This window comes from Fusarium proliferatum (assembly GCF_900067095.1).
Source record: "Fusarium proliferatum ET1 genome assembly, contig: FPRO_scaffold001, whole genome shotgun sequence".
Taxonomy (NCBI): domain Eukaryota; kingdom Fungi; phylum Ascomycota; class Sordariomycetes; order Hypocreales; family Nectriaceae; genus Fusarium; species Fusarium proliferatum.
The window spans coordinates 5,233,500-5,260,457 of record NW_022194790.1 but is presented as its reverse complement, the minus strand read 5'-3'; the positions used below and the strand labels follow the sequence as shown (position 1 = coordinate 5,260,457).

Here is a 26,958-nt window from a genome sequence, read left to right as displayed (position 1 = left end):
GTCGCTACCTCAAAGAGTCTGACAGAGAACGGCGCCACTTTTTTGAATTTCATCCCTGGATCCCTGCAGCTGATTGCCCCTAAAACATTCAGTGCAACGCGCTATCGAAGACGGACATGGGAGCTGGAAGGCTGGACTAGGCTGAGGTGGGGGTAGTATCGACTGGTCGGGAGCTCACGCCAAGGGGAGCCGTACGGGAGCAGCTGTTTAGCGTGGGTGACGACTCGCCCGTAGAGCATATGTGGCATTTCAGGGGACAGAAGAGATTCACTGTCGTGTAATATTCTTAGAACCACCACAAGCCGAACCGGTTCAGTTTCGTTTCTCTGGACTCGGGCATCTCCAGTTCTTTTTTTCTCTATCGTTTTCCCTCTCCTGATTCTTCTTCCTTTTTTTCCTCTTCCGACCTGTGTTTCTCTTCTATGATCACAGGGTTTTTAGAAACGGCTCCTTCGCTGAAGCTGGTGTTCCTCCCTTCTAGGTTCCCTTGAGTCTCGACAGCTCGTCCAATCTTTTTTTCCCTTCTCCCTCCTGTCGAGCTTACTTCGCCAGCATCAACCCCCTTTGGCCCCCATCAAACATCCATTCTGCAAACATCGCGACTTCTACCTCGACCCGGTATCTATACGATTGAATAATCATGGCTGCCGACAAGGCTGCCGTCGCCTCAGGCGCTGACCTGGGCGATGGTCTGAGACAGCGTCCTGTCGCTGGACAAGCTAACCTGCAAGTCCCGACTCCTCAGCCTGAGGACAACAAGAAGCTTGTCAAGAAGGTACTGCGCCTGTGTATAGAGGAAGTGCCATTGAGCAATACTGACCGCATCTCAGGAGTCCTCATTGCTCCAAACACTCGACCAGTGGGAGGTTGTCATTGCCCCGCTGATCTTCACTCTCCTGGCTATCTTCACTCGACTTTACAAGATTGGTATCAGCAATATCGTTACTTGGGATGAAGCTCAGTATGTCGAATTGACTTTGGCCGTCTCGTAAACCTTCTCTAATACTTCGATAGCTTCGGCAAGTTCGGTTCCTACTATATCAAGCATGAATACTACTTCGATGTCCACCCCCCTCTCGGCAAGATGCTCGTCGGTCTCTCTGGAGTCCTGGCTGGCTACAATGGAACATTCGAATTCAAGTCTGGCGAAAAGTACCCCGAGGAAGTCAACTACACCATCATGCGTATCTTCAATGCGGCCTTCGGTATCTTCTGTATTCCCCTTGCTTACTACACTGCCCGTGAGCTCAAGCTTCGACGTCCTGCTGTGTGGCTCGTTACTCTGATGGTCCTTTGCGAGAACTCGTACACCACAATCAGCCGTTTCATCCTGCTCGACTCTATGCTCCTATGCGGTACTGTTGCCACCGTCTTCTGCTGGTCCAAGTTTCACAACCAGCGACACAGCAGCTTCGAGCCTGAGTGGTTCTTCTGGTTGTTCCTGACTGGTCTCAGCATTGGCTGTGTCTGCAGTGTCAAGCTTGTTGGTCTTTTCGTTACTGCCCTTGTCGGTCTTTACACTGTTGAGGACCTCTGGCGAAAGTTCGGTGACACCAAGATGCCTGTTGTAAGTAGTATCATGACTGGCATCTGTTCTTGACTAACCACCCATAGACCACTCTTGGTGCCCACGTCATTACCCGTGTTGTTGGCCTCATCGTCATCCCTTTCCTGATCTACCTCCTCTCTTTCGCCCTGCACTTCGCCATTCTCGACCGCTCCGGCCCTGGCGATGCTCAGATGAGCTCCCTCTTCCAGGCTAACCTCAAGGGTACCCAGGTTGGAAAGGACAGCCCTCTCGAGATTGCCATTGGTTCTCGCGCTACCATCAAGAACATGGGTTACGGTGGTGGTCTTCTTCACTCTCACGTTCAGACCTACCCCGAGGGTTCCAAGCAGCAGCAGGTTACTTGCTACCACCACAAGGACACCAACAACGACTGGTTCTTCTACCCCAACCGCCGAGAGGAGGACTACAACCCCGAGGGTGATCTGCGATTCATTGGTGACAACTCCGTCATTCGACTTATTCACGCTCAGACTGGCCGCAACCTGCACTCTCATGACATCGCTGCCCCTGTAACCCGAGGCCACAAGGAAGTTTCCAGCTACGGTAACCTGACTGTTGGTGACGACAAGGACCACTGGAAGGTTGAGGTTGTTCGTGATTCTGCTTCTCGTGACCGCAGCAAGATCAGGACTCTTACTACTGCTTTCCGTCTCAAGCATGAGGTCCTGGGCTGCTACCTCCGAGCTGGTAACGTCAACCTTCCTCAGTGGGGTTTCAAGCAGATTGAGGTTACTTGCACCAAGGAGAACAACCCCCGTGACACATACACCCACTGGAACGTTGAGGCTCACTGGAACGACAAGCGTAAGTTTTGAAGAAAACGATGCAGACTACTCATGCTAACTTTATATAGTCCCTCCCGCCGAGGCTGGTGTTTACAAATCCCCATTCTTCCACGACTTCGTCCACCTGAACGTCGCTATGATGACTTCCAACAACGCTCTGGTTCCCGACCCTGATAAGCAGGATGACCTCGCTTCCAAGTGGTGGCAGTGGCCTTTCCTTCACGTCGGTCTCCGTATGTGCGGCTGGGGTGATGATATCGTCAAGTACTTCCTTCTCGGTAACCCTCTCATCTACTGGGGTTCCACCGCTTCTCTTGGAATCGCTGGTCTTGTCATTGTCTGGTACATCCTTCGATGGCAACGAGGTGTCAACGATCTAAGCGAGAACGAGATTGACCACATTCACTACGCGGCATTGTACCCCCTTGCCGGCTGGTTCCTTCACTACCTTCCCTTTGTTATTATGGCTCGTGTCACGTATGTGCATCACTACTACCCGGCTCTCTACTTTGCCATTCTCAACTTTGGCTTCCTTATTGACTGGTTCACTCGCAACCGCAACAAGACCATCCAGACCATCGTTTATGGCATTCTCTACACCGTCATTATCGGCCTCTACATTTACTTCATCCCCATTTGCTGGGGCATGACTGGTAACCACAAGCAGTACAAGTACATGAAGTGGTTCGACAACTGGCGAGTCACCGACTAAGGGATTGATCAATGTTTTGAGCAATCTCTTTTTTCGACCACACAGTGATCTAGACGAGCTGTCTCATGCACCGCCATGCAGACATGTTTAGTGTTATTCGATTTCGAAAACGTGCTGCAAGGATATAGAACTGGGGAACTCATGTAAAAGACGGGCCGCGGGATTTGTTGGGAAATCAAAGCAAGGAATGAAGGGAGAAAAGACGAAACAGGATCAACGGAATAAGGCAGTTACGGATGGATCTTGTTTCGGTAATGCTATGATATTGTCATTTCTGTTGCCCTTAATAAAGGTGGCCTCGGTAAGGCCAGCAATGTATTATGCATTATTGTGTACAATTCATATTGAGCTTTTCATACACTTGTTCGATGATGACGACGTTTGCTGGCTGACTGGGTATCATGATGCGTCGTGTGTCTGTAGATCATTTGTGTCCTCCTCTTCGCTTGTCCTGGGTTGTTGTCCTCTAACAACAGCCACCTCCCGCTGACTTACTGGCATCTCCAGATAGCTTGACTTGGCGAGTTCCACCAGCGCCTGCACCCTTGACCCCGGATCTTCTGTCATTAAGATCGTACTTGCCCGCCTGGATGTTGTTGTATATCCTCTCTGCTACCCGCATGAAAGCCTTTTCCACATTCTCGCCACTCTTTGCGCTTGTCTCAACGTATTCCATAACGCCATTACGCTTGGCCCACTCCTCTGCCTCCTCGCGTGTGACCTCACGCTTGTTGTCCTCCTGTTGTGTCAGATCTGCCTTGTTACCAACCAAGATAACCACAATATCGGGCTCGGCGATCTGTCGTAGATCGTTAAGCCAGTCTGTAACATGCTGAAAGGTTTGCTTTCGAGACAGGTCAAAGACCAACAAGGCACCGCTTGCGCCTCGGAAGTAAGATCGAGTGACAGACTTGTATGTCTCCTGACCAGCTGTGTCCCAAAGACTAAGCTTCATATGCTTCTGGGGCGTGTTGGAGTCATCCCGAGGAGGTTCAGGAAGACCGTCGGCTTCTTGGTCCTGGTTATCGGGGTCTGAAGAGTTGGCAGCGCCGATTTTTGCGTGGGGAGGGCCGACGGGGACGATACGGGAGCCGAATTCAACGCCAATGGTGACGTCGTGATGGGGCGAAAAGCGTCCTTCGCAGAGACGGATGGTAAGACTAGACTTGCCGCATCCTGAGTCGCCGATGCAGACGAGTTTGGCGATGTAATCCCACGGTGTGGTCGACATGAGAAGAGACTGAGAAGGCTGATGAGAATTGAAGAAGAGAGGTTCGTTGGAGAAGAGCTGATCAATGGGCTTGGTTTCCTCGAGCTAAAGAGGATGGAGTGAAGCACGTGCAAGCTGTCCTTTGCGGTGGTGCGACGTCAAACCCGAGGTACAAAGTAAGATAAGAGAAGTGTCTGATTCGGTGATGCTGGTGTTTCGTGAGCGTGACTTGGTAATGAGAATGGATGGGTTGTAAGTGGTAGAAATTTAGGGTTGGAGGAAGAAGCTGGGTGGTTTATCTGAGGGAGCTAGAAGCTAAAGGTGGCTCCGGGCGGGCTAAATTCAGACTTAGAGATGGCGATAGTCACGGAATGACGATAAGAGCAAAATAGTGTAAATGAGACAAATACTGTGTTTTTACAGATCATAATTAGTAGAAATACAATGCCAGAAAACATGGCACGCTATGAGGAGGGAACTGGAGAGTAGCACAAGTCAGATGTTGGGGCCTGTGGCTATGGTTTGAGATGCTGAGCTGTCACGAGTTACAGCATTGTACGACACAAGCAGGCAAGCTAACTCAGTGAAGCAACTCGACGACCAAGCAGATCAGATCAGATCCAGTATCAGTGGAACCTCGAGGGTGCTTTGGTGCTGCACCTCGTGCCTGAAAGGCCCTCTCCGAATGGGGATTAGAGGTTTCTTGGTGGTTATCGGTGACGCAAGGGGAATGGATCGATAACGTCTTGTTAGTTTTCGGGTCTTTGGGTCAGTTGATGTGCTTCGTCTTTGATAAGTATATATAAGTGAATGTATCTATAACTACTATCTTTGAGATTAGAGTCGTTTGATCTGTTTCTTTGACACAGTAAAAGTCATCTGTCGCTGTGTTTGATATGGCAAGCAAATTGCCTCCGCGTGAGGACTGAGTGAGACTCAGAGATCTTCAAAGTGTCACAAGACCAATCGAAGCTTGATTTAATTTGGCAAGTAGCGACGAGTCAAGAGAGTTTCAAAACAATGAAGAAGATGTGAATGAGATACGGGTTGCTCGTCAACAAAGACGATCACTATCGCAACTGTTTGGTGGCAATAGCAGAGAGTCAAAGAATCGTCAACAAAGTGGAGTTGAATACTAAATAAACGAGAGTGATTGCGTGCATCTTTGATGCAATACCTCACGTGAAGGTATCTCAACCCGCTCTTTGACTCCAGCCGATACTTGTTAGACATGTCGTGTGCCTCCCGCCTGTGGCGCCTGAGGTGCTCGCGTCTTCAGGTCATTGACCGCCTGCCCAGGTGGCTCTGTCCGTTAAGGTCCCTTGGTCCACTAACAGGGGTCCTCCCAGCGGATCTGCCTAGGCACTTCTGGTACTGACTGCACTGGGGATGGACGCAATCGGTCAGCGACTCATTCGCTGATAAGCCCCGGACCGTCCATATGCCATCTGCCGCCTCGCCTCATGACCTGGACTGGGTCGGGTACTTCCACGCTCTACCTTAACCTTTTAACAACCAGCCATTCATTCATCTGCATCTCAGCCGTGATTTTTTACTTTTGCCTGGACGACAGTTTTATCTCCTCACCACCTCCGCTTTCCATCTACCAGTCTCCATTATTGCGATCCGGTAATCCAAACAACAGTCGTCTTCTGCGCTTACACGGCGATACCTGTGGTTGCCTATCACCGTATTTACGTCACGCCAGATATCTACATCAACAAGGACTGGTTCCTACATCTTTGCCAGCACGTGAGGCGGAAGGAGTCGAGACCGCGCGATGTTTTCGGAGTGTATGTTCTATTATTCCCTACGCCGTCTTGCAAGCAAGCTAACTTGGTTCTCTAGATGCATCGAAGTTCTTAGCCCAGTCACAATCCAGGCTATCGAACTTCGGACAAGCCGATAACAACGACAATCCTCCACGACAATCAGAGTGGCCATCTCGCTCCACACGAAATCAGCGCGAAACAGGACGAGGAAATGGACCAAGTAGATCTTTCTTGGGTCGGGGCTATGGAGGAAACCCATATCAACAAACCGGCGCTGGGTCTCGGTTTGGTCAATTAGCTTTCGCATCGCGCATATCAGCTGCCCAGGATGCACCACTATTCCACAGCACTCTGGACGAATTTCGGGAAGAGGACGACGAGGAAGAGAGGGACCGAGAGGCTGCCGATATGTTTGCTCTCCAGAGGTCAAGACGGGTAGCAGCTGCCAGCAAACTCGCCGATAGTGTTGAATCCGACGCCCATAGCCGGGGATCTTTGGAGGACAGCCTGAATCACGACGACCCATATCGAGATATGAGCATGCGCCGCGGTATTCGAAGCAGTTGGAATGGAACAAGAAGCACTCACCGCCCAGGACTTGCGAGAGATACCATAGGAGAAGAAGCCGAAGACGATGCTCGTTCGAGTCTAGACCGAGACAGTAGTCATGGAACCGATGTTAAAGGCAAAATGGTTGACGTGGGACTCGAGTCGCAAGATGATCCAGATGAGGACCCTCCGGCTTCGCTTTTGGGAGGACAAACTCCACGAGAAAGCAGTCCTCCTGCTTTCCAGCAATTTAAGGGTACGGATACAGAACGAACACCATTTATGGCAAGGCGAGAGTCTACGACAGAGACCGATGCCAGTATACAGCGAGGCGCCCCCCAGGAGGAAGAGCCTATACAAACGACATTCCAATACATCGAGGGCGAAATCTTTCGGCATGATCCCTTCTTTGCTTGGATCTTCTTAATCAGTCTTGCTGGCATGCTCTCAACATTCTTCTTGGTGTGGCTTCACACATCACCACGGAAAAGCCCGGTCGGCGATACAATTTACACTACACTACAAAAGTCATTTCATATGCTTGCGGTGGATACGGTAGTGGCTGTGTTTGTATCGTTCATATGGCTGGCAGCCCTACGATCGTTTGTGCGGCCACTGGTCAGCGTGATCTTGATTGCGGTACCAGTCATTCTGTTCTCCTTTTCGATATACTCCTTTGTGTCGTCTTTCAAAGGCCGATGGCATGGAAGCAGTTTCCAGGATTCCGTTATGAGGTGGGCTTCCATAATCCCTGCAATCTCTTGCATATTATGGATTTGGCTTGTAGTCCGAGGACGACGCGCTATCCAACAGGCGATCGAGATTCTTCAGTTTTCCAGCCGCATTCTCGCCCAGAACTCAGCACTCCTTTTCGTCGGTTTCGGATGTTTGGCTTTGATTGTCGTGTGGACCTGGGCATGGCTCGCTATGTTTACCAGGGTCTTTATGGGCGGTCATTTCAGCAAGTCTATGCTCCGTTTCGTAATTCAGCTTTCAAGCTGGTGGCTTGGGGCCGCGTTCATCTTCCTCTATATGTGGACAGTCTCGGTGATCAATGCTGTTCATCGTGCTACCACGGCCGCAACAGTATCCCAGTGGTACTTTCACCGTAATGCTGGGCCTGCTACGCCTTCGCGCGAGATTGTTTCGGCTGCTCTCAACCATGCCCTCACGACCATTTTTGGCAGTCTCTGCGAATCAACTCTTCTGTCTCTGCTGATTCGAGCACCTCTGATTTTCCTACCAAGGAAACTCGGAGCTACCGTCACAAATATTGCTTCATTTTGGATCCCCACGCCGGTCATTGCATTGATGAACCCGCTGACTATTACTTATTCTGCTATACACTCTCAGAATCTTGCTACTTCAGCCAGGGGCCTGGACCAGATGGAGCTTGTATCCCCGACGGTTCCTACAACTACGTTGACTCCTCGGGCTTTGCGAAGTCGCGGACAGCCTAATGGACTTTTGCCCTATCGACTTGCCAAGCTGTTACTTGTGGCAACGCGACTTATCATGGCTACTGGTCTCGGTTTTGCTGGTTGGGTAATTACCGCTAAGCAGCTTCGAATTCAGCTGCCAGATGGCGTGGGTGTCCGTGGCTCTGCTTACGCCTATGTCGTGGGTATGATGGCTAGTTTCATTGGATACTCTGTTATGGGCGCAATGGAAGGTATCCTGAGCGGTATCGTTGACGCAGTTTTGATCTGCTACGGCAGCGAAAGACGCATGGAAAGAGGACATGGACGATTCTGTCTCGAGGCAGCATATCTGTTTGGAGAGCGCCGAGGGGGCGACACACTGGAGTACGCATGAGTGGTTTCTTTTTAGCTGGCGCTTTGGTTCAACAGGTTGGACGGGATAGACCCGTGTAGCAGAGGACTCAGGAATATGTTCAATTGACTTTTGGGTTAGGGGTGTTTCTGGATGGAAGAAGACAGCTACTAGATTTGAATTCAACGAGTCTTGAAAAGCATTCGATTGGGTGAGCGAACGTGCTAAGTAGTATTGACTGGGATCTCCGGGTCTAGGCCATGGGTCAGTCTGTGGAGTTGCAGTCATTGATCGATCAATGGTGTTTGTCAGAATGCGCGCCCTTCAGTGGACGAGTCAAAGCCACAGCTGCCAGTGACTACTCTGTGACTCAACCTTGAACCCGATTCTGTCAGGCCCAAGGTAAGAACGACATGATTCTCGGAGAATCAAAGCAAGGACTACCTTGTATTGTCCTTTTCTTTGATTTGTCAATGATTGGTTAAAGCCTTGGAGATACCTGCCTGATATCCATACTACTCCGGCTTTGGCAAGGGTCAAGGAGTTACCATGATCACATATATAAAAGAAACACTACCTAAGTCATCGCTTGATTACTACTTGTTTTCCATTTATTTTCAAACTATTCATATCTCTCCGTGTACTCTGATTAGGCCATCGGATAAGATTCCATTGTTATGAGTCAACACCACTAGCTCACAAGAAGCCTTACTCTACGCACACATTCTTGATCATACACAACATGTCTCCCGCAGAATCCATAACCGTTCTCTGTTCTCCACATCACCTTGGTATCGAAGATGTTGCTGTCGGTGCTGGACCGAAAGCCCTCCTCTATGCCGGCTTCGTCGACGCAATTCGAAACCTCGGCGTGAGTGTCAACGTGCACGAGATCGATCCTATCGATGACTTTGACGGTGATATCAGTCGACTCTTCGAGGTTTTGCGTCGCACTTCCCTAGGTGTAGCCAATATCGCTCGCTCGGGTGAGTTCCCTATCATTTTGGCTGGTAACTGTTCCGCCACTGTCGGTGTTCAAGCCGGCTTAACGGCTGCGCTTGGGAAAATACCTTCTTGTATTTGGTTCGACGCCCACGACGACTTCAACACGCCTGATGTTCTTAAGAGTGGATATCTTGACTCAATGCCAGTTGCAATGATGGCAGGTCTGTGCTGGAAGACTCTCTTGACTAGCATCAAGGGATTCGAGGCCATGGATCTCAAGCAAAACCTTGTGCACTGCGGCATGCGAGATGTGACAGACCTTGAGCGCTCTCGAGTCGAGGAGGCTGGATTCCCCGTCATTTGGGGAGATTTAGATCATCATGTTGACTTTGAGGGTGAGCTTGGCAAGGTCCTTGATGAGAAGAAGTTTGATCAGACTATGGTGCACTTGGATCTTGACGCTCTCGACATTTCTGTCGGTATTGTCAACAAGTTTTCTGCGCATGGTGGATTGCTGGAAGATGATCTGGAGAAATGCTTCAAGATGATCCCGTCAAAGACAAAGCCGGTATCGTTGACGATTGCATCATTTGACCCTTCACAAGATGTACAGGGAACTGTCGAACCTGTCGCTATTAAAGGGGTCGTTGCTTTCGTTCAGGGCTTGATTTCACAAGGGTTTCTTAAGAAGACCTTGGATTAAGTAGTAAACATAGGCCGTATAGGAATGAAAACATGAATCACATTGCATTATCGGATCAGCGTCAAGACAATAAACCTCAAAGTTAGGCATAGTTGAGGTTCAAGTTTGTTGGGTTGTTTTATTGCTTATCCTAGGTCAATCTTGATAAATTACACGGAAAGAATTATTTAATCATGACGGGCATCATACAAAGGAAACTTCGAATTATAGCAGTTAACCAATCATCAAATCTCAAGCAGGAGACACGATCCACGAGGTTGCCGGAGAATGAGCTTGTTTAGGGATCGGGGCAGGCTTTGGTAAAGTCCAGCCAAGCATTGACATGACAACTTTGGGTGCTGTCGCTATGATCGGAGCTGGGGCCGTCGTAGGTGCTCGAGCTGTGTAAGGAGCCGGGGCTGTCTTGGGTACAAATACTGTTGAGGTGCTAAGAGTGACTGAGTATGTTGGAACCGATGCTGTGTTGGGGATAGAAGCAACCCTTGGGGCAGAAGATGTTGCTATAGTGGATGGCATCGTGGGAACATTTTGGGGTGATGAGGTAGCCGGTATTTCTGGAGATGGTGCCTTTGATGGCTTTTGAGTGACTTCAGGAGTATGAGGAGGTTGAACAGGTGTGCTCTTCTTATGAGTCTGAGTCTTTGGTTGGACCTTGGGCTCCATCTTTGGCTGGAAATCCTTATGCTGAGCCTTAGACACCGTCTGATGGTCGACTTTGGGAGGGTTGTGTTTGACTTCAGCTTTGGACTTCGGTCTCGGTTGTTCCTTGACGGGCATGGCGATAGGCTCTGGCTCATCTTCCACAGTCGGAGGTGGAGCTATCGTCTTCTTGACTGGCTCAGCTTTTGTCTTGGGTTCAATCTTTGGCTCAGACTTCTGTGTTATCTTCTCTTCGAATTTGGGCATTGGTTGAGGGGTGACCTTAGACTCCTCTCTAAATTTTCTTGGGAGAATCGGCGACTCGGGTTCAGGGAGTAAATTCTTCTTTGCCGGGGGCTCCGGCAAAGGTCGCGGTGCTTGCTTAGGAGTAGTGACTCGATCAAGTGGCTCTGTTGCCTTCTCGATACTCTTGGGTGTCTCGACGGGCTCAGGCTGCTTTGGAGAGTTTGTGTCGGGCTGTTTGTGTTCATCCTTGGACTCTTTGTCTACAGGTGAAGGTAACGCCCCAGGCTCAATCACTACTTCAGTTTGAACTGGCATGTCAGGGCCAACAGGCTTCCCATGCTCAAGAAGCGGCTCTGAGTTGGACGAGAAGAACGGGTGAGGGGGTACCACTTCGCGTTCTTTCGGTGGTGCAGTGTCGTACCGAGATACAGAAGGGCGAGGCTGCTCGACATTCTCCTTTGTAGTCATACGTGAAGACGTAGAGAATCGAGACGATGTAGAAACTCGAGAACTGTCAAACGAGTCCTTGGAGAAGCCCGAGTCTGCTGGTGAAGTGGCCTCAGGGCCATCGCTGTTTGTACGCTTGAACATTCGGCCAATGCGCTTGGCAGCTGACTTGGCTGTAGGCCGGCGCTTGAGAGACTTGATAGATCCAGGCATTTTGGTTTATGGTGAATTGCTCGAGGTTAAGACTATCTGTGAACTGTCGATAGGAAGCTGGTCAAGATTTGTCTTGTAAAGTGGCAGGCCCGGGATCGAAGTGACAAGGATGACTGGGGTACAGCCGGCTATTGTGAGAGCTTATGGAGAGATTGTGTTGGGAGATCTAAATACCATGCAAGTTTGGTAGGGTTCTTTATAAGTTAAATGGTCAAAGAAGCACATGGACTGATAATCAATAGCCAACCAAACCAGACAAGAACAGAAATGAGACCGGGCTCAGGATATCTCCGAGTATTTATAACTCAACCTCAACAGTACAACAATGCACTATCCTGTCGGATGGTAACTCGGGCCATACCGCCCCGTGGGGCCGCCGGGAGATCGTAGATGGATGATCCATGTATGTAACTGCACGACATAAGAGCTGAAAGGCCTGTGTTCCACCTGAATCACGAATCTATAGGCTCTCGATGCTTCACGGAATGTGACATTATCTGCAAGAAGCTGGAGCTGTAAACAAAGGGACACGTCTCCAGCTCAGGTGGTCATTGTTTTGTTTTTTTTTGTAGCAGGGAATATGCTGCCTCCGGACAACCGCTCCGGTTGAAGTCGGGAAACACCCGGAGCCGGCCGGATCGGGGCCGGGATGAGGGCTGATTGTAAGCCGCAATCACTCAATCCGACCATGACAGGACACTTGAACAAATTACAGTGATATTCTAAATAAATCATTCCTTCGAAAAATCCCTTTGGAACTGATCATTCGACATGATATGACTCTCACATGTACAAGACACGGCGCATATCGGGAACGGGGGATTATTCCGTATGCCATAGAGGATGATTTATGTGTTTCAAAGCTGCACCTGCATATGCATGTCTTGCATGTCAACTAATCGGATTTCTAGAATATCAATACGCTTTATCTGTGTTATATGTCGGCAACATAAACATAGACGGGCCTACGGATGCTACCCCTTGTTCGCTTCAATTTGTCATATCATGGACAGCAAAGAAATAGTGAATTGTTGACTAAGGCACAAGAGAGAAGCCAAGTAAGTTCATCATATAATGCCCACTAATCATCAAGATACACCTTGTGAAGTGACACAATTGGACCACAAGGTCCGAGTTTCACAAAAGATTCGGACTAGCAGATGAAATGATAGAAAGATTCATGCTCTATGTTCCTGGATCTATATGTATGATGAAATATAAACAATTGAATCAAGATGTGTATGTACCAGCACCACAGCTCAACAACCCAACAACCCAACGCCATCGCAATGCATATTTACTGGTTCCAGTTGTTGAATTGCCACTTGACCTAAACATGTTGTTAGCGATTGATCAGACATGAACATTCAAATCTAAACTTACGTAGCTGGGGTTGATCTTCTGGATATCGGGGACACCCAAGTTACCAGCGTCAATGGCAATCTCGTGCTTGAGAAGGTCGATGACCTTCTTGACACCATCGACACCGAAGACGTTGGCGTACATGAAAGGACGTCCGAGTCCAACAGCCTTGACACCGAGAGAAAGAAGCTTAAGGACATCGGCGCCATATCGGACACCACCGTCAGCGTAGACCTCGATCTTCTTAAAGACCTCAGGGGCCTCCTGGTGGATCTCGAGAGCGACCTCAAGACCAGACGGGCTGCCATCAAGCTGACGACCACCGTGGTTGGAGAGGATGATAGCGGGAGCGCCGTGCTGAACAGCAAGCTTAGCATCGGCAGCAGAACCGATACCCTTGATGATCACAGGGAGCTTGGTCATCTTCTGGAGCTTCTTGTAGTAGTCCCAGGTGATGTAGGAGTAGTCGGAGTCGGCTGAACCAACACCGAATCGAGCAGCGCGGTGTCGGTTGCCGTCAGCAGCAGAGTCGACTGTGAAGACGATGGCAGCAGCACCAGCCTTCTCGGAGCGATCGAGGAGCTCTTGGGTCTCGGTGTCGTTGGAGGTGAGGTAGAGCTGCTGGAAGACGACCTGGCCCTCGGACTTGGCCTTGGCGATCTCCTCAATGGTAAGAGAGGCGTAGAGAGCAGGCATGTAGAGAATGTCACCCTCACCAGCACCCTTCATGAGGTTAAGCTCAGCATCAGGGTGGGCGTTACCAGCTCTGGCACAAGGGCTGATGAAGAAGGGAGCAGAGAAGTTGTGGCCTAGGATCTTGGTGGGCAGAGTGTTCTCAACGTTTGTGATATCAACCATAGTTCGGGGCTTGAAGCGGTAACGCTGGAAGACCTCGAGGTTGTTGCGGTACGACCACTCGCCGGCAGCACCATTGCGGTAGTACGTGTAGTTCTGGATGGGGAGGTAGTTCTTAGCAGCCCACTCAAAGTCAGGAAGGCCGACCATCTGCTCGAGCTTGGGGAGCTTTCCGGTGGGAAGATCGCCGACGATGGTCTCAAGACCAGTGTCGGGCTGCTCGAGGAAAGGACGAGCAGCCATGGCCCCCGAGAGGAGGGCGCTGGTAAGGATCTGGGTGCGCATTGTATTGTGATGAGAATGAGTGTGTGATGGGTAGTAAAGAGTGTCTTGAGATGGGATCTGGCTGGGGAATAACAAGTGTTGATCAGAAGGGTGAAGCGGCTCTTTTAAGCTTTAGGGAATGAGAGTTGATGTCAAGACCGAATACTACGGAAACATGTCTTCCATGGTCAAGGTCAAGGTCATGGCCATGGTCAAGGGTGTTTGCCTTGTCTTGATTAACAATGAACCCATCTGCTCTGCTCTGCTCTGCTATGTCTGTGTTAGTTAGCTAGTGCGACTGACATGTCAAGCCTCCTTGCAAAGTCTAACAGATGGGGATACTAACCAAGACCAATGACATCGATACGTAATGCGATGCAACGGCAGACCAGACCATGAGCATGAGCCACGCATCGGAGTGCCGCTGTCTTGGGTCCACTACCGAAATTGCACCTGTAGCAGCTTCTACTCTATCTGATCCGTTTCTGTAACAGGTGAAAGGATTTCTGTATGGGCACTTGGACACTGTACACAGTAGGTAGGTAGGTATCCGTAGATAGGTATGTGATAGTGATGGTGACAAGATACCAAAGGTCCTCTCGTTTATACTACATTCCTCTTTGGTGTTTGTTGCCCGTTATTGCTATATGGTATCAAGAATGCTACATTACTCGTCATATACGCGCATTCACAGTCTTGGCAACTTGGCCCAATGCTCCGGTTCAGAATTCATCCGTTCTCGAGGCGACGATGGGATGGGGGATATAATGTGGAGGGCTATGTTGGGAGTGATACAGCATGTTTCTTGGCATGGTGATCCCTGTAACTCATGTCATTCACACCTCGATCGCATAGTTCGACAGCGCCGAAGTTTAAAACGCGGGAGACGGTTACTAGATCGGGCATTGACTTGACTGTACAGTAGTAAAGTTGCTGAGTACATACATATGTTTCTCTAGTGGTTGGTATTAACAAAGCAACGAGTCATTCAGCCCCCTTGGGCGGTTGAACCTGAAATGTTTTGTTTGACGATAACTTTAGGTGATTTAAGCTTAGAAAATTACCAAACAATCAGGGCAGGCCTTGGGAGGCAAAACTAGCAGAGTTTGTCTTGGATCACTAATGCTCACATAAGGATCCGTGGTCCATATGAGGCAATCCCCTGTTACGCATAGAGCATCTTGTATCCGGTTGATCCTCCGTCTGTTTCACTGGACATGACAAGCCAACATCAAATGAGACCAAGGAACTGAATAATCTCTCACTGTTAAGGATCTCTCGGTGGATCTTTTGACGAATGCTGGGATGGATGTCACTCTCGATATCCCACTCGGATACAGAGTATAGTCTCCACCATGTTTTGTAATCTTGGTTGATGCGTATTTAGAGTTTTTATGCTTGTCTAATAAACCAATTTAGCTAGAACAGACAGAGCATGACGTTGAAAATGAGGCGCAGACGAGACATGACGAGTCAACCTAAACAAGGACGTATGTAGGCACGCCATGCAAGTTCTTTATTTCATGTGCACTCTTGGTCTTCTAGAATATTTCCAGAGCAGGGAACGGAAAACGCCTTCCGAATGCATATTTACAGGGTATCAAATCATCCATCCATATCGAGATACCAAGGGTCACACTCTCAGTGGAAACGTCCCCTTCATCTCGGCATGAATTCCTGCTCGGTCAGTTCCTCGTCGGCCAGTTCCTGAAGCTATCGGTCAATTTTGCTTGGGAGCTGCCAGAAACAGACTTAGTCGAGCCGGGAGCGGCCACAGCAGAGATTCCGTTAGTCACTCAAGTGCCGGGTTCTCGTTAGAGAGAATCGTCCCGCTCGCCTGGAGTTGAAACTATGGCGCCGCAAACGGCCTAAAGAATCGACCCCCCACGTAAGCTCAGCCTTGATCTTTCGTCTTATCAATCTATGATCTTTGATCAGATGTTATTCATCAAGTAAGCCTTGTACTGAATAAACAAGTTCATTGCCGGTGATATGTCAACAATATGACAAGCCTTTAGGCCAAACAGAACATTTAATGGCCACTGACCAACTGAATGAATGCATTGATCAATCATAGACCGCCTTGTTTCGTCTGAGACCAGACCCATTAACCCTACCATCGACAATCTCTCTTGGTCGGAAAAATTCAGTTCGGTCGTCCATCTCGTCCGTCCGACGAGGGCATGCTAGCTCCGAGACTACGAGCATATTTCCATAATAGGAGAGAAACAATATCAAACATTGTCTTTTGGTGGATCATTTGTGAAGCGTGGTGGCTGGTAATAAGCCAAGATCTCAGACACATCCAGGTCTTCTGATCATTTACAGACGAATTGTGAGAGTCGAAATACTTCTTCTCTCAGTTGCACCGTACGATGCCTGCAAATGACTGATGGGACACTCACTATAAGACGTTGTCTCAGCACCCGACTGTGGTTATGTCCGTGCTGTCGATCATATCAAGATACACAGGTATCATAATGATCCTGTTATATCTCTATGATCTCTGGGGTGAGAGTCGCACTCATCCAGGTTATATAGTCTTGTCAGATCTGATCGCAAAATGCTACATGGTTCTCGGTGCAACTGTCAACTGTCATGTACACGAATTAATAACAGTTCGCTTGACTGGTTGCCACTTACAATGCATTAGTGATTATCACAAGCCATAATTACAACAATTAAGCCCAACAGAAAGAGCTAGTCGAGATCTACAAGCTTAATACTTGATCAAAGCAAAACTCTATGAACAATAAATAACTTTGCAGGTATTCCAAAGAATCACATCGTTAATTCGGCTGCCAAAAATTCAAAAGAAACGTCACCTGCAGGATTCGAACCTACGCGTGCGAACACAATGCCTAACCTTGCTTTCCGGAGATAGCAGGGCATCGCCTTAACCACTCGGCCAAAGTGACTAACTTTTTTATATAGGCTAAGAGATAGTACCAAACTATATACCTCATTAATACAACATATTCGGCTCGTCATCAAGTTCATCAGCCTGCCTTTAACCCAACAAATCACACTTGATTTTATTCTCAATGACAAAAACGAATCATCTTGTTTCTGATTCTTTACTAGTGTTTTATCTAGGCTCCATGTCAAACAGAAAATCGTACAGTTTCCGCTTGTGTCAATGCTGAGGATGTCAGTTCAGTACCTACTTAGATAAGGTGGGTTCAGACGATACCTTTCAATTATAGTATAACCAGTTGCTTCCTCTCTCTACAGTGTTCTCGCACCACTTACAGCCGAGGTGTACCACAAAAGAGTACATCTGTTAGTCTTCATTCTGGTCAATTGTGACCTTGGACGATACTACAAAGGCAGAGTTCGCCTACGTCTGAGCACAATGCCTCAATGTCTCGTGCAAGATGGCACAGCATCGCTTTAATCATTCGGCCACCTTGTATTATCATCTGACAGTGGGTCGTAGTTCTGACACAGCATGTGCTTAGATTGATGGTACAATTCAGAAGTCAGTGCCAAATAGTTTCGACATATAGATCGGCATGAAAGTCGAGGCTGAGCTGCGTACGGACAAGGGCGGATAAGCACAAGCCATGCAATAGCTTCGAGAGTATTTGTGCAGATTCGTCAGATGCCAAGGCATTTCGTTCTAGAAAATGGCTATCCCTTGATCGGCAGGGTCTTATTCCCGTCGTATCCTATCTTATACACGGACGATGCTATAAGACTGCCTACTTACTCCGTACGGGGCAGAATCACAGTCACTAAGCCGATATAGGTCCTATTCGGGCGCGATTGGTCTCGTGCTTCACAGCTTGCGTAAGTGAAAGAGTAAGCTCACGACTAACAGCAATTAATCACTCTCACAAAATGCGAGTCCGAGAAACAAAATTGATCGATTAATTTACCAGAATAGGAAGCATTCAAGCGCAGCTTATTTAGGTCTCGTGTAGCTTAGAGCTTAACATCCTTGCCTCGTTCCTGATTCGTATCCGCTGACGTCGTTGTTTCAACTTCCCTCCCCCACTAACATTAGCCACTATTAAGTTAACCGCCGACCTCTTTCATCTTTATCGCATTATCTATAACTGGTACCTACAAGTCTCACTGTTCACTATCAAATGATCATCCAAGCTTAGGTCTCCTCTCAACCCTCTCATCACCTGTGAGCAGCTGCCATGGCAGGCATTGTTGTTGAAAAAGCTGCTGCGGGTCGGCAGCATCAACCCCGCGATGGCGATAACAGAAACACAGGGGCTGTAGCCTCAGACGACCTTCAGTTACCAGATATCAACCCAGCTGAGGAACATGGAGCACCGCCCCCTTATGGAGAGAATCATGATCAGGTTCATTTCTCACAGCCTGGGTTTGACGCTGGTGCAGCGATAACCGGTACATACCATACGTCTCTGCATATGAAACTTACATAAACTAATCTGCGTCATTCTCTAGGCGATGGTCGAGTCAATATTAATATCAATGCTAAGAACAGGAGGCTTACAGACCTTCTCGCTCCAACGCTTCAAGGTCAACTTGCACCAGAGCCTGAACAGCCTGAGCTTCCTCCTGCATATATCCCTCCTAGTCTGGGAGGTCTACCCGGACAAACACCACCACCCAAACTCAATGTCGTCGTCCAGATTGTGGGATCTCGTGGAGATGTTCAACCCTTTGTCGCTCTGGGAAAGGTTCTCAAGGATACTTACGGACACAGAGTCCGAATAGCTACTCACCCTACTTTCCAACCCTTTATTGAGGAGAATGGTCTCGAGTTCTTCAGTATTGGTGGCGATCCTGCTGAACTGATGGCATTTATGGTCAAACACCCTGGTCTCATGCCTGGTTTTGATGCCATTACAAGTGGCGAAGTAAGCAAACGCCGAAAAGGTATTCAAGAAATTCTTATGGGGTGTTGGCGATCTTGTATCGAAGGGGGAGACGGACTCGGTCCGCCACCAAAACCACATGCCTCAAATGCTCCATTGGACGTATCTCTGGAGGTGCCAGGCGGACCTGGTCAAGAGCCCTTTGTTGCCGATGCTCTCATCGCGAACCCTCCTAGCTTCGCTCATGTTCATATTGCTGAAAAGTTGGGTATCCCAGTGCACATGATGTTTACGTGAGTTTCTTGCCTTGATGCAGTGATGCTGAATACTGATCGCCCCTTTAGCATGCCTTGGTCCCCAACACGAGCCTTTCCACACCCCTTGGCAAATATCCAGTCATCAAATACAGACGACGTGATGACGAACTATATGTCGTACACTCTAGTCGAAATGATGACATGGCAGGGCTTAGGAGATGTCATCAACAGGTTCCGGGAGAAGGCACTCGATCTCCCCCCACTTTCACTAATCTGGGCACCTGGACTTCTTGCAAGACTCAAGATCTCTTGGACATATTGCTGGTCAGTTCTTCTATCACATTTCAATTACATGTCTAACTTGGTACAGGTCACCAGCATTGATTCCCAAGCCCAATGATTGGGGACGACATATCGACATTGCTGGCTTTTACTTTCTCAATCTTGCTTCCTCATACACCCCTGATCCAGACCTAGAAGCATTCCTTCGAGATGGCCCGCCCCCTGTTTACATCGGATTCGGATCCATCGTTGTCGACGACCCCAATGCCATGACCGAGATGATCTTTGAGGCAGTCAGACTTTCAGGCGTCAGGGCATTGGTCTCCAAGGGCTGGGGTGGACTTGGTGCTGATGATATTGGTAAACCTGATGGCGTGTTTATGCTTGGCAATGTTCCTCACGACTGGTTGTTTGAGCACGTCTCATGTGTGGTACATCATGGTGGTGCTGGTACCACTGCCGCTGGTATCAAGGCCGGAAAACCTACTCTTGTGGTCCCCTTCTTCGGTGATCAGCCATTCTGGGGTGCTATGATAGCGAGAGCCAATGCTGGCCCCGACCCCATTCCTTACAAACAACTGACAGCAGAGAAGCTTGCAGAAGCCATCAAATTTTGTGTCAAACCGGAGACTCTGGAGCAGGCCAAAATTCTGGGTCAGAAAATTCGAGAAGAACGAGGAACTGACGTTGGTGGTAAGAGCTTCCACGATCATCTGGACACGGACAAGTTGCGTTGTACTTTGGCTCCAAGCCGAGCTGCAGCATGGCGCGTAAGGAGAAGTCAAGTAAGGCTGAGTGCTTTTGCGGCTGCAGTGTTGGTTGAGCAAGGTTTACTGCAATGGTCTGACCTCAAACTGTAAGTCGAGATATGGAAACTGCCAGGGTTGAGCTAACATGTACAGATACCGTATGACGGAGTACAACACGGAAGAACAGCCGACTGACCCAATCTCTGCTTGCACATTGTCACTTGTCACTGATATAGGAGGGATCGGAATGGCAATCGCCGATATGCCCAGGGAGCTTTTCAAGAGCATGTCGCAGCCCAAGAAGAAAAACTCGGCTGCGGGAGAAGCACAGGATGGTGCAACCCCTCTGGCATCAGGAAGCGAGACGTCACTCCCTGCACCTCAGGGCAATGAGTTGGAGAAAAGATCGACGCCTGCACCTAGTATTGCAGACACAGAAACTTTGGGCTCTACCATTTCTACTACTGCTCACTCCAATGCCTCACAGCCAACGCTGAGTGACACAGCATCCAGCGCCTCTCGTCCTTGGTCTCCAGACCAATCAAGTACCCAAGGATCTGTCAATGACAAATCTTGGAAAGAGCAGATCAAAGAAGCGGCTGGTAAGCAGCAGCAGCGTCGTGCGTCGTCCGTCAACTACGTGAATGCAGCTGTCGGAACTGGAAAGGGAGTTGGCCGGGTTGTGACCACTGGTGCCAGAACACCAATGAACTTCTGTCTTGGACTAGCCAGGGGTTTCAGAAACATGCCAAGGCTGTATAATGATGACACTATTCGTCCGGTCGAAAAGGTAACAGGAGTTGGCTCCGGAGTTGTGGTCGCAGGCAAGGAGTTTGGCTATGGCCTGTTTGATGGCATCACTGGTCTGGTAACACAGCCTTTGAAAGGTGCCGAGAAGGAGGGAGTCCAGGGGCTGGTCAAAGGTTTTGGCAAGGGTATCGGAGGTCTGATTGCGAAGCCGGCAGCCGGTAAGTTTGTTTTCGAAGCGTCAGGAATTGTTGTACTGACATAAAGCAGGTTTCTGGGCCATTCCAGCTTACACCATGCAGGGTGTCAATGCAGAGGTCTCGAAGTACTTTGCCAAGAGTGTCCAGAACTATATCACCTCGTCACGGGCTACCCAGGGTCAGCGAGAGATGCACGAGGCAACACCAGGCGAAAGAGAAGATGTTGTTCAAAGGTGGAACAACGTCAAGTTCGACCTCAAGAACTTCTACCAGTGGAAGAGAAAGGAAAAGGTTGCAGGAAAGCGCCCTGAAGAGCCCCGTCTCGACAGCTCAGAGGCTGGGTTCGAGCGGCCACGTACAGGATGGAGACAGACTAAGAATATGTCTTTTGAGGAACGAAAGAAACTTCACGCCGACAAGGATGCATGGAAGAGGGGATTCCTGGACGCGCCTGTCCCACAATCAAACGCAAATGATGCTGCAAGTATACAAACCAGCCCATCTGAGGATCCCGAGCTTGAAAAGGCCATTCGGGCGTCAGTGCGTGAGACATCGCGTGGCGACAGTGAGGAAGACGCCCATGTGGAGGCAGCTATCCGTGAGAGCATCAAGGCTGTTCGGCAGCAGGTTGGGTCAAGTGAGGCAGGCCCGCTTCCTCTAAAGGATCCGTCCATTTTCGAGGATGCCGACTACCAAATCACGGACGAAGAGTATCAGGCCCTTGTTGAACAGGCGATCCAGCAGAGTCTAGGCAACGATGTGCCGTTGCCCGACTATTCTGATGTGCCAGAGCTTGACGCAATGGATACTGTGTCTCAAACTCCCGTCCAGACCTCCACCCAGGAAGACGATGCGGAGCTCAAGCGAGCCATTGAAGCCTCCAGAAACCAACCTCCGCCGCCGCTCCCGCCGAGGGAAGAAAATGACGAGGAGCTTGAACGGGCCATTGCGGCGTCGAGAGAAGCTATGGAACAGGAAAGCAATCAGCGGTCTGAGGAAGATATCGTTATGGAGTACGTCAAGCGACAGAGCTTGGCGGAGGAGGAGTATAGAAAACAAATGGCAAAGGGGAAGGGTGAAGCGGGTGGCGGCGATGATGAAGACGACGAGGAGTTGAAGCGGGCAATGGAAGAGAGTTTGAAGATGAATCGGGGAGATGCATCAGGTCCATCAGGAAGATGAGGCCGTAAACGCAACAGAGGATGTGATGTGAATTCGACAAACCTGCAATAAACTAGGATACCCGCATTAAGCACGAAACATATGAATGGTGCTGTTTATAATCATGTACCTATTTGTGCAAACAATCGCGCCAAGTGTATACGTGCATCATGTCATTGGTTTGATGATGGCAGATATACGAGCACTCAGCCGACGTGCATATACTAGTAACTCACCATGTATGCATCCCCTTGTCTCTGTCTATCAACCTCTCTGCCAGATAACTTGAGGACAGGACCAGAAAAAGAAGTATATATCCCATTCCAGTCACTTGTACTTGTAACTCAATCATCTCCTCTCGTTTACCTTGCATCACAACTACCACACTCAATCATCCTCCAATCTACCAACAGACCTGTGATAATGCCTGGGCAAGAGAACGAACGTGTAAGTGAAATACATTCAGCGTCTTGTTTGTTCATTATTTGTATTAACGGCTCTCTTAAACGATCACAGTCACAGCTTGCGGAGCCATCCACAGCCAAGTCTCCTCAGGATGGGAGTGTCAATGTCAAAAGACCTGTAAGTCCGCGAAACAACGCATACGCCTCCGATAGATGCTGAGTTGAGAAAACAGGCCAGAGTTGACAAGAGGAAGAACCGGTATCCACGTCCTTCACCTCAGGGTCGCGGTGCCAGGTGGTTGGCCCTCTGCGAGCAGTCGCGTAGAGCCTCCAGGACCGAGGGGTGGACTTTTGAGGAGTTTGAGAAGCAGTGTAAGAAAAGCACCGAGGTTATTCGGGCTCTGGAAAACAAGTATAAAGAGCTTCACGCAACGGTCGAGGCTCTTCAGAGGGAGCTGAGAGGAGGGTCCAACAGTGTAGACCAAATCTGAGGATGGAGAGCCCCTATCGTTCGTCTGTCTGTATTAGACTTGTTAGGTAAATGTTAGTTGCCACATCAAATTGAGCATCTCTTCTACCATATACTTATCTTCAACGTGTAACGAGACCTTGGGTGGGCATATATGAACCGGTAGAGCGGAAGATATTGGGCAGTGTGTATCGAAGCGTCTTCTGGATGGTAGATCTAGAGCATGTAACCATACCACATCTCAGCTTGTACAGAATAGCAAGGTCGTTATGCATATATAGACGCCAATTTCTGCTCCTATAATAAGATATATCGTCCGTATTGTAGCGAAGTGATCTTGTATATGTCGAGACATACAATAAGTCAGGTAGATATTCGTTTGCCCTATAATAAATAGATAATGAAAGGTTTTTGTGCAAGTAAAAGCTATTGACTCGGTGTTTGGCAGTGATGGCAGCCTCGCAGGCCCAATTAACTAGCTGATTGGGGGGGGTTCTTTATTTCTCCTGGGCCACAAGTCTCTCCCTCCTTCATCACCACCCACTCCCCGTTTTTCGTTCCTACAAAGCAAGTTTTTTTGGTGAGACTCGGTCTCAGAATGATACAATGAGTGATATTTCTCATGTCAACAGTGGCTACAAGCGAAAGAAGAGTGAGGGCCACCAAGTCGTGCGTCCTCCCCTCTTCACCCTCGTATCACCTCGAGCTGACGCGAACAGATGCAGAACCTGGAGGCATCCAGCCTTGCTATCATCAAGACTGCTGAGGATTCTAAGGATATTTCTGGTGCTGCTAAGAAGGACGGTAATAGTAGTGACAATGGTTCTCCTCCGACGAAGAAGAAGAAGCGCACCCACAAGCCTCGCAAGGTTATCAAGGGCCAACCTCGTGAGACCCCTTGCGTAAGATGCATTTCGAGAATGGCCGATAAAGGCCACGAACACGTTTGTTTCTCTCAAGCTTGTAAGTCGCCCTTATTTCTGTCTCGCTATTTATGTCTGTTTCTGTGTCGATGCAAGACCTGTCCTAACGACTATGACTAGCCACGATGGCGTCCGCCTGCTACGACTGCGCCCATATACGCAGTAGCTGCAAAGTTGTAAGCTCGATCCCTCTCTTATTCTATTCCCATAGATACTCTCTAATTTCATTTGGCAGCCCGTGGGTCAAGCTGCTGAACTTGGACAGCAGCTCCAGAACTTTGCCCTCCACATCGCTGACAGCCAAAGCGTGAGTTTGATTTGAGACCTATTCCCCCACGATGCTTAGCTTGCTGACTCTGTCAAGGCCGATGAAAGAGCTACACAGGTCGAATGGCTTCAGAGAGCCAAGGCTGCTAAGGCATCTCTCACCGCGATCCAGGAGATGCCTAGTGCTGCTCCTAATCAAGGATCGCAGAGTTCCTCTGAGGAGCTTGATCCTGCTTCCTCTAGCAACATGCCTCCTGTTGGTAGCATGGAACCCTTCTCAACCGTTCCTACGCATCCTATCCAGTCGGGGCAGCACTACATGGCTCCGCCCAATGGCATGTTTGTTCCCGGAAGCTTTGCTGCTCCTCAGTATCCCCCGGCCGTCCAGAGCCCCCAAGTCTTGCAGAGCATCCCAGCAGGTGGCTTCGTGAGTCCCCAGGGCCCCCTTTTCCAGGGAATCTCTCGCCATGGCCCAGGACCTTACTACAACCAGGCCCATTACTTGATAGGCCGCCTCGAGTCGACCCTGAATCGAGTTGCCGCAGGTTTCGAAGCAAACAACAGACTCATCCGACAAATCCTGGCTCAAGGTGACCAGAACACCAACGCCCCCGTTGATTTCAACAGCTAGAATGAAACTCGCCTTAAAGCAACCAACTGACTTGTCCGCCGAGTTACCGATGAGATTGGTACCATCAGAGAGTGAAATAAGGCCAGTCTCCTCCTTTTTGGGTGGTCTATGGTATCGAGATCGGGGTCCTTGGCCTTTCTATAGAGAACAGATCTCGAGTAATCCCGTACTGTGTTTATCTTACTGATGTGTCTTGTGACATGATTTTAACTTATCTACTGCCCTGCCGAGCCAGTCTCTGCCTACTAACGAGCCTGGTTCAGCTGAATGTTGCAGTCAAAGGCAGCAGCTATATGACCTTTTGAGACTTAACATCAAGAAAGAGACTTTTTTTAATGCTACTTTTCATTTTGTCATACCTGGCGTTTCGTTCTTAAAACAACGATCCGACCCTTCTTCAGTGATATGTCGCATCAACACCATATGCTTGGGCTTTTTATAGAAAAGTCATGTATTACATTGAAGAGGATGGCACAGGGAAGGCTGTCTCAAGACAGCATGGGCTCTTTCAGGCATAGATATATCAACAGCGATTTAAGTCTCTGAATAGACTAGCAAGTCTCGGTGGCCTTTTTCCATGGATTTCTCCCATATGCGTCATCTCAGGAACTTCGGCGACGTTGATCACAAAGCTGACTTAGGCATAATTTAAATGCTATACTTCACGATCACTACGGCCACCTCAGATGGCAGTTATCAACACCAACAATGGATAGTTTTTTCAGTAGACGATCAAGTACATTCCAGATCATAAATATTACGATATAATTTCAATCTTCGTACAATAAAAAACAGACGGAATTTACGCCTGCTGGGCAGTCTGTTAAGCCAGGCGGAGTGATGAAGGACGACAGTAGTTTCTTGGTAACTGATAGGCGACCTCTGGTCTGCGAGAGCTGCTTTAACAGAGATGATTCACCATAAGACCTTTGACCCTGCACCAAATGCAGTGTCAGCTACAGAATTGTCAACAGTACAGCCCCTGCTTCAGCTCTGTAATTCGAACGACACCGCACACCACGAATATTCAACATGTATCACATACACTCAGCATAGGTCTCATTCTCTTGCGTCAAAACAGTCAAAGTCCAGATTGTCGGTTCGGACCCTTTTTCCCGAGATATAATACAAAGGCTCCCCTCATAAACCGCAATACACAAACAAAATTTCCAGTGGCCGTATTAACCCCATTGCAGATGGCGCATCCTCTCGTCTGTGAGAGGTCTCCTACTCCATAAAAATCATCTCCCCCTCTTCTCTTCGAGTTTCCCCTTGGTCGTCGTGCAATTTAGCTGGAGAACTTTCGGGTAATCTTGGCGATAACTTAAATAGAGTTAGCACACACAATTGTAGCGACAAGGGATCGAGGGGTGAAGTACTGTGAAGAGCAACAACGCTGAAGATGAAGACAAGGGACAGGACGAGAACGACGACAGGGTCGACCTTCAGACCGGGCGACTCATCGGTGTAAAGTCCTGTCGGGTTTGTTAGCACAGTCATCCAATGGCGCTTGTGTCCCAATTATCGAGACAGGGCGGCAACGTACGCAGCATGGTGCTGCTGGAACCACCGGCGCCAGCGGCGCGAGTGCTGCTTGGTCGAGCATTGGCAATCTTCTCCTTCTGGTCGGCAGCAGCGCGTCGTCGGATAGCAGTACGGGGACCACCAGGAATGGCAGGCGATGAGGGACGGCCGATGCTAGCACCGCTCGCAGCAGCGCCGCCGTTGACGGGAGAAGAAGGACGAGGAGAAGACTAGGAAGAGAATATGTCAGCAAATCGATGTTGCTGGGCTCAAAGATTCGAGCTCAGTCGCAATGCGACACTAGCTTCAATTGAAGTCGTAGGAGTAAAGCAGTCATACCATTGCTGAAGAATTAAACCTGGAGAAGGAGACTTGACAAAGGAATCACTGCAGGATTCCGAGAACCTAAGGCGCGAAGGAGAGAAATAAAGGAGAGGATGGTTTGGGTACTGAGTTGGACGTTGATGGAACCAAGATCGAGAGAGACGACACGGGGACTA

General features: G+C 49.1%; 10 protein-coding genes and 1 non-coding gene across 11 annotated transcripts; 6 read left to right on the top strand and 5 right to left on the bottom strand.

Moving 5' to 3' along the window:
• Positions 1–640: 640 nt before the first annotated feature.
• On the top strand, positions 641–3,067 carry FPRO_00377 (putative dolichyl-phosphate-mannose--protein mannosyltransferase; the record flags this gene model as incomplete). Its single annotated transcript, XM_031225458.1, has 5 exons — positions 641–775; positions 831–961; positions 1,015–1,567; positions 1,615–2,374; positions 2,424–3,067. The coding sequence occupies 5 exons, from the start codon at positions 641–643 to the stop codon at positions 3,065–3,067; spliced, it is 2,223 nt and encodes a 740-aa protein (XP_031076093.1).
• Positions 3,068–3,533: 466 nt separating this feature from the next.
• Positions 3,534–4,298, bottom strand: FPRO_00378 (uncharacterized protein; the record flags this gene model as incomplete). Its single annotated transcript, XM_031225457.1, has 1 exon — positions 3,534–4,298. The coding sequence occupies one exon, from the start codon at positions 4,296–4,298 to the stop codon at positions 3,534–3,536; it is 765 nt and encodes a 254-aa protein (XP_031076092.1).
• A 1,759-nt stretch (positions 4,299–6,057) lies between these two features.
• FPRO_00379 (uncharacterized protein) lies at positions 6,058–8,413 on the top strand (the record flags this gene model as incomplete). Its single annotated transcript, XM_031225456.1, has 2 exons — positions 6,058–6,070; positions 6,126–8,413. 2 exons carry the CDS (start codon positions 6,058–6,060, stop codon positions 8,411–8,413), a joined length of 2,301 nt encoding a protein of 766 aa, XP_031076091.1.
• Positions 8,414–9,113: 700 nt separating this feature from the next.
• FPRO_00380 (uncharacterized protein) lies at positions 9,114–10,019 on the top strand (the record flags this gene model as incomplete). Its single annotated transcript, XM_031225455.1, has 1 exon — positions 9,114–10,019. One exon carries the CDS (start codon positions 9,114–9,116, stop codon positions 10,017–10,019), a length of 906 nt encoding a protein of 301 aa, XP_031076090.1.
• A 231-nt stretch (positions 10,020–10,250) lies between these two features.
• On the bottom strand, positions 10,251–11,564 carry FPRO_00381 (uncharacterized protein; the record flags this gene model as incomplete). The annotated part of the gene is made up of 1 exon (XM_031225454.1): positions 10,251–11,564. The coding sequence occupies one exon, from the start codon at positions 11,562–11,564 to the stop codon at positions 10,251–10,253; it is 1,314 nt and encodes a 437-aa protein (XP_031076089.1).
• A 1,297-nt stretch (positions 11,565–12,861) lies between these two features.
• Positions 12,862–14,066, bottom strand: FPRO_00382 (putative CYB2-lactate dehydrogenase cytochrome b2; the record flags this gene model as incomplete). The annotated part of the gene is made up of 2 exons (XM_031225453.1): positions 12,862–12,894; positions 12,948–14,066. 2 exons carry the CDS (start codon positions 14,064–14,066, stop codon positions 12,862–12,864), a joined length of 1,152 nt encoding a protein of 383 aa, XP_031076088.1.
• Positions 14,067–16,864: 2,798 nt separating this feature from the next.
• tRNA lies at positions 16,865–16,963 on the bottom strand. Its single transcript is given in 2 exon segments — positions 16,865–16,908; positions 16,927–16,963. It is a non-coding gene; the product is annotated as a tRNA-Ser (tRNA).
• A 1,233-nt stretch (positions 16,964–18,196) lies between these two features.
• FPRO_00383 (uncharacterized protein) lies at positions 18,197–22,261 on the top strand (the record flags this gene model as incomplete). Its single annotated transcript, XM_031225452.1, has 6 exons — positions 18,197–18,410; positions 18,471–19,137; positions 19,189–19,425; positions 19,472–20,239; positions 20,286–21,100; positions 21,150–22,261. 6 exons carry the CDS (start codon positions 18,197–18,199, stop codon positions 22,259–22,261), a joined length of 3,813 nt encoding a protein of 1,270 aa, XP_031076087.1.
• A 402-nt stretch (positions 22,262–22,663) lies between these two features.
• FPRO_00384 (uncharacterized protein) lies at positions 22,664–23,135 on the top strand (the record flags this gene model as incomplete). Its single annotated transcript, XM_031225451.1, has 3 exons — positions 22,664–22,687; positions 22,757–22,822; positions 22,878–23,135. The coding sequence occupies 3 exons, from the start codon at positions 22,664–22,666 to the stop codon at positions 23,133–23,135; spliced, it is 348 nt and encodes a 115-aa protein (XP_031076086.1).
• Positions 23,136–23,719: 584 nt separating this feature from the next.
• Positions 23,720–24,934, top strand: FPRO_00385 (uncharacterized protein; the record flags this gene model as incomplete). Its single annotated transcript, XM_031225449.1, has 5 exons — positions 23,720–23,782; positions 23,833–24,076; positions 24,157–24,212; positions 24,272–24,343; positions 24,401–24,934. The coding sequence occupies 5 exons, from the start codon at positions 23,720–23,722 to the stop codon at positions 24,932–24,934; spliced, it is 969 nt and encodes a 322-aa protein (XP_031076085.1).
• Positions 24,935–26,222: 1,288 nt separating this feature from the next.
• Positions 26,223–26,800, bottom strand: FPRO_00386 (putative translocon subunit; the record flags this gene model as incomplete). Its single annotated transcript, XM_031225448.1, has 4 exons — positions 26,223–26,257; positions 26,314–26,409; positions 26,481–26,688; positions 26,798–26,800. The coding sequence occupies 4 exons, from the start codon at positions 26,798–26,800 to the stop codon at positions 26,223–26,225; spliced, it is 342 nt and encodes a 113-aa protein (XP_031076084.1).
• Positions 26,801–26,958: the final 158 nt, after the last annotated feature.